The sequence below is a fragment of the Aedes aegypti genome, chromosome 2, assembly GCF_002204515.2.
Source record: "Aedes aegypti strain LVP_AGWG chromosome 2, AaegL5.0 Primary Assembly, whole genome shotgun sequence".
Classification (NCBI taxonomy): domain Eukaryota; kingdom Metazoa; phylum Arthropoda; class Insecta; order Diptera; family Culicidae; genus Aedes; species Aedes aegypti.
In genome coordinates this window covers 375,784,252-375,795,814 of record NC_035108.1, presented here as the reverse complement: position 1 = coordinate 375,795,814, position 11,563 = coordinate 375,784,252, and the positions used below count along the sequence as shown (strand labels likewise).

The window sequence follows — 11,563 nt, the reverse complement described above, 5'->3', positions numbered from 1 at the left end:
CTAATGGAGTTCAAGATCTCCTGCCTAAATCCCCCGAATTCGGAACAACTGACCACGATAAGCGGAACTCTTTGCTTCCTCACTTGGATCAAAGAGCCTGGGCTAGAGGCTGCTTCGATTTGGTGTTCGGAAAATTTGTCTAAAGCATCGAACTGATTGCTCATTTTGGTACAATTATCAACATTATTCATTTCACCCTTGTAAGTAAGTTAGCATTCCGGAGAAACGTTCTTTCTTCCATTCTTGCCACGTTTAGTGACAGTTTAAAATCCCACTTTTTTGGAAGGAAGTTGTGCATTCAGAGATTCACCCTTCTTTTTATTTGTAGTTGCAACCATGTTTACTGAAAAAAAAAAACGAAAGAAGACGTGACCTTCGAAAGGTTTTTTTTTCCCAAGACGGTGTCCAAGAAGGATTACCGCCGCTAGCTTTCGTCAACGGGTCCAACGAAAAATCGAAGGCACGTGTCCAAAAAAAGATCGTAAAGGGATCAATAGTAGAAAAAATAGTACTGAAGAGTACTGTTTTTGTAGCACTGAAAAGTACTGTTATATTGCTTTAAGTAGTTATTAAAAAACTTCCAAGAGCAGAGAGAATTCGTGTACGCACAGCACAAAGGTACGATGCGCACTGGGTAAAAAACAATGTTCGAAAAAATGCCCATATTGCCCCGATAGGCTTTTACAAATTTCAGTATTTGAGTTTGACTGTTATAATGTTCTTTAAAAGTTAGTCATTACGCACTGATTGCTTGACATTGAAGTGCGGTGACAACAAAAAATTAGATTATTTGACATAATTCCACAATCAAAAGTAGGGTGCTCAAAAATAAAAAAATAAATCATATTAAATCATCGATGAACACCTTAACACAAAGGAAATAATGCTAATCTAGTGTATTAATCTAAGAATTTTTGAAAATCGTGCAAAAATCCGAAGATTTCTAATTCTTTTCAGCATTTTTATCAATATTTCTTTAATATGACCAAACTTTCCCACTTTTCCCTATGACATTATTGGATTGACAGTTCGGAATAACTCATATTTGAGCCAATCAGTCGTAACAGTTATGATTAGAGTCCACAATCACATGCGCCATGCGGAACACATTTTTAGAGGATATAGATAGAAGTCGTACCGTATCATAGTAATTCTTGCAAACAGTGATGAAAGAAAAGGTAAGTATGGATGAAAAATACGCGCTGCACATATGTTTATAAATATCTCTATATTTGCTTTGCTTACATAACATAATTATCCATGTTTGAATTATTTTGACAAAATATACGCAAATCTGTTTTCTTTCAATATATAAACTACGTACTTACTACGCTATCAGTTCCTAACAGTTTCTTCGACGTTATCCAGAATAAAATTTTGATTTCTCTTTCACTCGATTTGAAGCATTCCTCAAAGAAATGACGCTTCTACCTTGCACAGGTACACTTTCACTGATTCTGTATTTAGTTTTACTAGCTTGCCTTCCGCCAATGCATGAGTTAAGCATACGAAAGTATTACACATTATTGAATTTGTCTTATTCACTATTTAAGTAAACAACTTGACTTATACTTAGGTGCTAATTTGTTTGATCGTGTGAATTTCTACTAATACTTGCATAACTTGCATATTTCATATGAATGCTGTTTACTCGAAACTATTACTACAAAACTAGTTTCTACAAAATCAATATATACCGATTTCTTCATGCCAATATGTAAGTGCATTAAAACTTTCAATATGCAGACTTTGGAAGAGACTTTCGATTAACTGTTTGGCTTCCCGGAGAGCCACGCGCAATGTATATATTTTCTGGTAGCAAAATACAAGCCATATTCTTTGTTTTCGTAATCAGTCAAGAGGTCAATAAGATCTGTGACGACAATGGATGCTCTGCATCGTAATTCTCGTGCTAGGCCACACTGTCCTTCCTCCGTGCCCGTCGGTGGTTCCTAACTACTAATGCCAAATTGTGTTGAAATCATTACCCTCAGTCGTCACTGTCCATGTGGGACCCACCGGAACCGACCGGAATTGCACTGGTCGCATAATTCCGAACCAGATTGGAGAACGAGGTCGCTCCGTCATTGGTTTGCAAGATGTACATCAGCACGCTTTCGATCTGTACCTGCCCGATCAGGGTGCTGAAGAAGAGATCCTCGAGGTCCTTTTTCGAATTCAAGGCACGCAGTGTTGGCAACTTCATCAGGATCGTCACCAGCCGCTGTTCCAGATTATGCCGCTGCTGTCGCTGCTGCTGATGGTGACTGGATTCGTAGTAATCGTCATCGTCATCTTGGCCACCGCGGATGTTCTCCTCGCTTCGACTCGCCATCAGTCGGCTGTGCTTCTGTTTGTAGTAGTCCCGGAAGCTACTGAGTACCATGTCTTGAATTTTGGCCAGATGTTGATTCTTGACGTTGTCTTGCAGGATGTTGTCTGGAATGGAGAGTTCATTGGAGTTGAATAACCATGCGACTTCAATCGCCCTAATGAGTGAACTTACCTGGATTAAAAATGCACAGCAACCGCATGTAGGCAAACTCCTGATCGGTGAGGTTCAGCTTCTGGACGTCGGAAACGAACTCCTGTATTAGCAGGATGTACTTGGTCAGGTAGTTGATGACGTCGCTGCCATACTTTTTGTTCAGAATCAGGTTCTTCATGTACTGAATCAGGGCCAGCATCACTGTGTTGAAGGCCAGCTGGCCGCTACTCTGGGCCAGACCGATCATGAACAGCTCGGGCCAGGTCTGTCGCATCAACTCCGATTGGAAGGAATCACTGAAAGATATTTGGAAAACTGTGTTAGGCATTCCTGTTTTCTGTGAATGATCAATGTATTGAGTACTTTTATCTATGAACTGGGCAAACTAGGACTGAGGGTCTGGCAAGCTCTCTTGACTCTGAGTTCTATGAGAGTTCTATCAGCTTAAGAAAGTTCTGAAACTAGAATGACTAAGATATTAACTTCGATGTATAGCAATAGTCAGCCGTATTTAACAATCTCAAAGCCGAAAAAACGCTAATGTAGAACTCCGTCGTATTTTTGTCATTCCCTAAAGAGAAAAAGATTTTCTACTAGAGTTAACCGAAAGGCCATATTGGTGACACCAGCTCTGAATTACCTGAAGAGCACTTTCCATCAGGTCGAACATGCTTAAGCATATACCAACTATCGAAGCTAGATAATCGTCGGCGAATCGATGAGTCAGGAATCCGTTATTTGGTTAATCCGTAGCTCCTATGTTCACAAAACAAGAGTAAGCTGTTTTGAACAACATTTTAACAGAGGTTTTTACAGCCGCATCGTTCAGCAGATCAAAGAGTCTTGTGAACCCTGCGAACCGACTTCATCAACGACGTCTGTTCCAACTCCTTCTACAACACAAAAGTTGATGACAGCAATGTCTATGTTATTTAGGAGTACGCCTGCACGAGGAATGGAACGTTAGATCGTCAATCCATGTTTACTAAAACTAGCAAAAACTTCGAGGTTACCTAAATGGAGTTTCCCCTTACTAGCGCCACTTGGGCTGTACCACGAGTCTGCAAAGATTGATCGTTGCTGTTATTTATGCTGAAGATTGATCGGAGCTATCCAAACCGTAGCTTCTACCATAACTGGAAAAGATTCAGCTTGTTGCAGAAAAAACGAAAGAAGAACTGGTCAGTACCAATTGAAAGACGCCGAAAGTGAAAAAGCACAGAATACACTGTGCAACACACATCACGTGAAACCATAAAGATGATATAATTTTATAAATACTTACTTTGTTGCTAGTCACATCATTAAATAATAGAAGTAACTAGCAACAAACCAATAATGCACCCACATTTATCCCTCATGCTTAAGAATGAAGAAGGTAGCCGATAATTTCATAGGAGCAGCAGGTCCCTAGGAATCCTTACACAGATTCATCCAGAAAATCCTTCAGTAATTAATCCAATCATTCTTCCACGATTTTTTTCAGGGATTCCTGAATGGTTTTCTCTAGAAATTCCATCAAATAATCCTACATAAATAATTGCAGAGATTTACTCCAGGAATTATGACAGTGGTTTTAGCCAAAACTTCTCCAAGGATTCATAAACGAATTCTTCAAAGGAATTCCACCAGGAAGAATTATGGGATTCCACAATAAATACTGCAAATGAATTCATTTAAACTTTCTTCACGGGGTTCAACCAGGAATTTATTTAAAGATTTCGCTTGCACTTTTTGGAGAGGTGTCCCCAGGAATCCCCAAATGGAATCTTCTAGAGAATCTTCAATAAATTCTTTTATAAATTCTTTCGGTATTTGCTTCAATGATTCTTCCTGCTTTCCCTGAGGGAGCCCTGCGAGGCATTCGCTCAGGGATTTCTTCAAGAATTATACTTCAAGAATCTACTACTAGAAATTCCTCCGAGGATTTCCAAAGAAATTTATCCCTCAATGTCTTCCAGTATTTTTTGCAGGATTTTTTCCAAGACCTCCGCCATGAATTACCTTAGAGAATATTTTAGGAACACCTTCAGGGATTGCTTAAAAAGTTCTTCCAAAGATAAATTCGAAAATTTATACAGGGAATTCTCTGGGAGTTTCTCCAGTGATTTCTTTGGTGGTTTCTCCAAGGATTTCTCGAGAAATTGCTCCAAGGATTTTTCCCGGAATAAAAAAAAAATCTTCCAGGTTACATTAGGGGTTTAATCTGTAGGCATTCAGAGAAATGTTTTGTTTAACCATTTGAGTTAATATCCGTGGAATGATAATGGATGAACAATCTTTTAGAATTTTGTAGAGGCTACCTGATGGAATAGAGAAAGGAAGAATTTATAGTTCATTGCTTCGCGAAATTCCTGGTAGATTTTCTTACGGGAATTTGGTGGTTTTTAGAACAAAATTCTTGTGGACTCTTTGGATTTTTTTTGGTTAATTCCCTGGAGGAATATCTGATTACCCTGAATAAATTCTAAGAGGAGAAGTTTTAGTAAAACCTAGAAGTATTTTATGGTAAAAACTCTGGGAGTTTTTCTGGTGGAAAATCTGGCAAAACTCTGGTGATATTCCCAGTATTAACCCTGGAAGAACTCCTGAGGAAATTCGTTAAAAAACTCTTCTCTTGAAAAATTACTGGTGAAATAATTAGAGCAACTGGTGAAGTCTCTGAACGAATAGCTGGTGGAATCTTTAAAAGTAATTCAGATTCGAATCTTCTTGAAGAACATATCCTGGCGGAATCCTTGGAGGATTTTTTTGATAGAATGTTTGGAAGAACCTCTGGAGGATTTTTTAAATTCCCGGTAAACTACCGGAAAAATATTGATGGAGTTTCAGAAAAGGGTTCCAGTGGAATCCCTATGGAAATTTCAGCATAAACCCATAGAGGTTTTCCAAATGGTAATCTGGAGAACTACCTGGGCGAATTCTAGTTGAAATCCATGGAATCTCTCTTGGAGTCCTTGGAGAAATCCCCGGAGAATTAATGTAGGTGATTTTTAATTGGAAACAATAGGATAAAGTCACTGGAGGATATACAAGTGGGTTCTCTAATTACTGGTGAAATCCTTATAAGAAATTTCTGGTAAAATCCCTGAAGGAATACCTGATAGCCCCCAAGAATTTTTCGGGAGAAATTCCTTCAGGAATCCCTAGAAAAATTTCAGAAAGAATCTTTTGAGGAATTCCGGTGGTGAAATCCTTTTTAGGAAATTCTGATAAAATCTCTGAAAGAACTCCTGATAACCATCGAGAATCCGAGAGGAATCCCTGAAGTAATTCTGAGTTTAAAACCTTGATGAATTTCGGAAGGCATCCCTTGATTAATTCCGGGAGAAATTCCTTGAGAAACTCCAGGAGGAATTCCTTAAGGAATTTTGAGAGGACTCCCTTGAGAGATTCCAGGAGGAATCTGTTGAAGAGTTCCCTAGAGAAACCCATGGACAAAAATTCTGGTAGAATTCCTTTATAAATTCCGCGAGTAATCTGTGGTAAATGGCCTAATGGAAACCAGAGCCCTGGAGAAATTCCTGAAGCATCCTTATTAAGAATTTCTGATAGAATTCCTGACAGAACTTCTGCCGAAAACCCTGGAGGAACTGCTGATAAAATCCCTAGAAGAAATTTTGAGTGAGTCCCTGGAGGAACTTCAAATTGAATCTCTGGAGGAACTCCTGACGAGATCTCTATAGGAAATCCTGATAAAACCTCTGGATTATTGATAACATGTCTGGCGGAACTCCTTGTAAAATCCCAAGAAAAAAAACCCTGATAGAATTCCTTGAGGAACCCCTCTAGAGAAATTCCAGGTGCAATCTCTGAAAGAACTCCTGATGTAATCCCTCGAAGAACTTTTGATGTTATCCCTATGGGTACTACTATTGAAATTCCAGGAGGAACTTCTAATGAAATCCCTGGAAGAACTCCCAATGGAATCTCTGGAGGAACTCCTGATAGAATCCTTGAAGGAATTCCTAATTGGATCCCTATAAGAACCTATGATGGAATCCCTTGAGGAACTCCTAATACAATCTCTAGAATAACTTCTGTGGATAGACTAAGGTGGAATCCCTAGAGAAGCTTTTGATTTTATCCCTGGAGGAATTCAAGGTGGAATATCTAAAGGACCTGCTAATGAAATCGATGGAGGAACTCCTGATGAAATTCCTGATAAGATTCCTCAAGAAAATCCTGATGAAATCCCCAAAAGAAATCCTGATGCATTTCCTTAAGGAACTCCTGATATAATCTCTGGAGCAGGGTTTCTCAACCGGTGGTCCGCGGACCCCTAGGGGGCCGTGAAGACTTCTCAGGGGGTCCGCGAAGCAGTATTGTGAAAAACACAATTTCTACACAATTTTATGGTGTGATGCGTACCGTGCCTAAGAATGAATGGTTAGGGGGGTCTAAATAAAACCTAACCGCAAACGGAGCCTGTGGGGTACCAGGGCGCCCTCCACAGTATTGAGTCCTTCCTGTGCTACCCGGAGCAATGGTGCAGGTGACCTTGTGTTTCTCCGAGATAATCGGCTGCCCTTCTTCAGTCTCTATCTTGAGGCTTAATAAGGGTGGGATTATGAATATGTTGACATTTAATTTAAATTATCACCTATATGGATTCGCATTATGCGTTTTACACAGTGTATTCTGTGCTCTTTTGCCTTTGGCGACTTTAAATAGATACCGATCTGGTTTTTTCGTTGCTGGTCTTTTTCGTGCTGAGATTGCAAAAAGCTTAATCCTGCCTAGTTTGGGTAGTGGCTACGGTTAGGTTAGCTCAGATCAATCTTCAGCATAAAAGAACAGCAACGATCAATCTTTGCAGACTCATGCAAAATGGTGCAGCCCAAGTGGCGCTAGTTCAAGAACCCTACTTTCGTAGAGGGAACTTCTATCTAGGTAACCTTGTGGACCCATTTTTTGCTTCTTTTAGCAAGCTTGAAATGGCTAACTCGCGCTCCATGCCCCGCGCATGCGTGCTCGTTAATAAAGCAATCGTTGCTACACTCATTTCTGAGTTAACTACCAGAGATGTATGTGCTGTCACAATCGATGTTTCTGTTGGTGACCTCAACAGGAAATACGTCTATTGTTCGGTATATTTACCACATGATGAACCATCCCCAACGGATGACTTCAAACGAGTTGTCGTACACTGCGTAACAAAAGGCCTTCCGCTGATTGTGGGCAGTGATGCCAATGCTCATCACATCATCTGGGGTAGCTCGGATATCAATTTGAGAGGCTCCAGTCTGATGGAATACTTAAGTAGTACAGACCTTGGATTACTTAACATAGGCAATCGCCCAACCTTCATGGTTTCTAATAGAGAAGAAGTGTTAGACATAACGCTCTGCTCGAATAGAATCAGTCACGAGTTGACGAATTGGCATGTATCAGATGAGGAATCATTATCTGATCATCGCTACATCTTCTTTGAACATTCAAATGTAACTGCGCAGACTTTGCGTTTTAGGAATCCCCGGTCAACAAACTGGGAACTCTACATTGAATTGGTTGCGACCAAATTTCATGGATATTCTCCGTCCATTGAAAATCCAAGTGATCTGGATGATGCCGTTGATACTACAACATCCTACATTATGGAAGCTTTTGAAGAAGCATGTCCTCTGCGGTCTGTAAAGACTACAAGAGGGACCCCATGGTGGAATTCCGATCTGACTAGACTCAGGAAACAATGTAGAAGGAGTTGGAACAGACGCCGTTCAGCTGGATCAGAGTCGTTCAAGTCAGCTCGCAAGGCTTACAAGAAGGCTCTTCGTTCTGCTGAACGATCCGGATGGAAAAACCTTTGTACTAATGTTTCCAGTTTGAGTGAAGTCAGTCGGTTGAACAAAATTCTTGCAAAATCTAAGGATTTCCAAGTGAACGAAATTCGCTTACCTAATGGTGACTTTACTTCTTCCGATGAAGAAGTTTTAGAATGTTTATTCAATACACACTTCCCCGGATGTGTGGACATAGCATCTACGGATGAACCAAATGTCTTTTCATGTAGTTACGAGTCTCTGGCCTCGGCTCGCAGTATCGTAACTACTGAATCGATTCAATGGGCACTTAATAGTTTTGCTCCTTTCAAATCTCCAGGAGCGGATGGGATTTATCCTGTTCTGCTCCAAAAGGGATTTGAGTTTATCAAACATGTTTTGATAAAGCTACTTGTAAGCATTTTTGCTACCGGGTACATTCCCAAATCCTGGCGTGATATTACTGTAAAGTTTATCCCAAAAGGAGGACGTGCGTCGTATGAGGAAGCGAAGAGTTTTAGACCAATCAGTCTGACCTCTTTTCTTCTGAAATGTCTGGAACGCATTACCGATCATCACATCCGTGATGTTTATTTGGCAAACATGCCTCTTCATGTGAATCAACATGCTTACCAATCTGGAAAGTCCACTGTGACTCTTTTACACAAAGTTGTATACGATATCGAGAAAGCATTTGCTCAGAAGCAATCGTGCTTGGGTGTTTTCTTGGATATTGAAGGTGCCTTTGATAACGTGTCTTTCGATGCCATATTGGAAGCAGCAAGAAACCATGGGCTACCTACAATGATTACCAATTGGATTCATCAAATGCTCAAAAACCGACATCTCTTCTCGACATTGCGTCAAGCAGCGATTCGAAAATTGAGTGTTTGCGGATGCCCCCAAGGGGGAGTCTTGTCACCACTTTTGTGGAATCTCGTAGCAGATACGCTATTGAGGCAACTCAATAATTGCGGTTTTCCAACTTATGGATTTGCCGACGACTATCTAGCTCTGATAGTTGGTATGTGCATAAGCACCCTATTCGACCTGATGCAAAGTGCTCTTCAGGTAGTCGAGAGTTGGTGTCGCCAATATGGCCTTTCGGTTAACCCGAATAAAACATCTATTGTTCTTTTTACGGAAAGACGAAACCGCTATGGAATTCGACCTTTACGTCTTTTTGGCACTGAGATTAATGTGACTGATCAAGTAAAGTATGTCGGAGTCATTCTAGATTCCAAACTTTTATGGACAGCTCACATTGATTTCAGAGTCAAAAAAAGCTTGTATGGCCTTCGGTCAATGCCGGCGAACCTTTGGTAAACTTGGGGCCTCAAACCCAAATATATCAAATGGATTTACATAACAGTTGTTCGACCAATATTGGCATATGGATGTCTTGTGTGGTGGCAAAAGGGCGAAGTGAGAACAATCCAATCAAAATTGGGCCATCTCCAAAGGATGTGCTTGATGGCGATGTCTGGTGCGTTCTCTACAACTCCCACAGCAGCGCTCGAGGCCCTTCGACGTTGCGCCACTACACATATATCTTAAACAAGAAGCACTTTCTTGCTCTTACCGTTTATGGGTACTGGATATACTGGAGAAAAATCCAGTGAATTGTAGATCTACACACACTTCGTTGTTTCCACTTTTGGTGAATTGGGACAAAATTGTCCTTGCTCCAAGTGATCTCACAATTGCTTGTAACTTTCCTTACAGGACATTTACCACACAATTCCCTTCACGGGAAGAGTGGACGTCTGGCTATTTGGAAAGAAGTATATCAAACAATATAGTATGTTACACTGATGGCTCCCTTCTTGAAGGTACAGCTGGTGCAGGAGTATATTCTCGTGAGCTAAGGCTGAATCAGTTTTACTCACTTGGTAGAAACTGCACCGTTTTTCAGGCGGAAATATTTGCTCTTATGTGTGGAGTGCAATCAGCACTTCAACAGCGCGTAATGGGTAAAGTCATATACTTCTGTTCAGATAGTCAGGCTGCTATAAAAGCTCTCGCTTCGGCCAACTCAAGGTCGAAGCTTGTTATCGCATGTCGAACTCAAATTGAGGAACTGAATTCAGTCAACTCTGTAAACCTTGTATGGGTACCTGGCCATTCTTCCATCGCTGGAAATGAATTGGCTGATGAGCTAGCTCGCGATGGAGCATCGCATGACTTCATTGGCCCTGAGCCGGCTATTCCAATTTCGAAGTGCTGGGTGAAACTTCAGATAGACTCTTGGGCGGCAACTCAGCACAAGCAATATTGGAATAGTTTGGAGTCGTGTCGTCAAACAAAATTGTATATTACTGAGCCATCTCCAAAGGTGGCGAAGTATTTAACAAATCTGTCAAAGCAGAATTGCAGTCTCTTGGTCAGAGCGTTGACAGGCCACTGCCGACTCAACTATCACATGGCAAATATTCAGCGTGCTGACTCATTTGTGTGTGATAGTTGTGACTCCGATTATGGAACTTCGTATCACCTGATATGTAACTGTCCAGTTTTTGCGCAAATGCGATTCCAATTACTTGGTAAACACTTATTAAGTGAAACTGAATACAGAAGCCTGAATCTTCAGGACATCCTGTTATTCTTAACCCGCTGTGGTAATGAGCTATAGGCTCTCTTTACGCTCATGCGTTTTGCAGTGCCCTTTTTAGGGCGCTGTTTGAACCCATTGTGGTATGGAGCTACATGCTCTCATTTCGCTTATGCGATCTTCCCTCTTCAAGGGACCCCACTCCTATTTCCTCCCATCTTTCCCTTCCCTTTCCTCTCCCATCGGGTAGATGATGAAATAGGCTCAAATATGGCGATGGCACAAATCTCCCAACTGGTGGGGAACGTGCCTTTGGAGCCGGCCTTCTGATACCTGATACCTGATATAATATCTGGAGCAGGGTTTCTCAACCGGTGGTCCGCGGACCCCTAGGGGGCCGTGAAGACTTCTCAGGGGGTCCGCGAAGCAGTATTGTGAAAAACACAATTTCTCATAACTCACGCTTGAAATTTTTTATGTGTGAGTTGGCAATCATGCAATTCAGCAGTCAAATAATCATGGATTAGTTGGCTCACTTGTTTGACTCATTGTCTCGTTTTTCCACAGTTTACTCGCACACAGCAATAGTTTCTTGTTAGTCAGCTAGAATTATAGTAATCCTTCGGGTTTCACGGGTTTTCGACGGATTTTGTGACTGAATCATTTTTTACGGTTTGAGTTGATTGAGTGACTTTGCATAAAAATCTCAAGCATGAGATTTGCGAAGCAGATCTCTAATGAGTTTACTCTCACGGGAGAGCG

The 11,563-nt window shown here is 41.0% G+C and overlaps 1 protein-coding gene across 5 annotated transcripts in view; it reads right to left on the bottom strand.

The window, feature by feature from the left end:
* Positions 1-1,209: 1,209 nt before the first annotated feature.
* Positions 1,210-11,563, bottom strand: part of LOC5572457 (nuclear hormone receptor HR78) — a 55,766-nt gene continuing 45,412 nt past the window's right edge. For all 5 annotated transcript variants that reach the window (XM_021846773.1, XM_021846772.1, XM_021846775.1 and 2 more), the window contains exons 4-5: positions 2,507-2,784; positions 1,210-2,439 (exon numbers count right to left, since the gene is read on the bottom strand). In XM_021846773.1, coding sequence (XP_021702465.1) covers positions 1,991-2,439; positions 2,507-2,784 — 727 coding nt within the window. In that variant the 3' untranslated portion in view covers positions 1,210-1,990. The remainder of the gene's footprint in view (positions 2,440-2,506; positions 2,785-11,563) is intronic.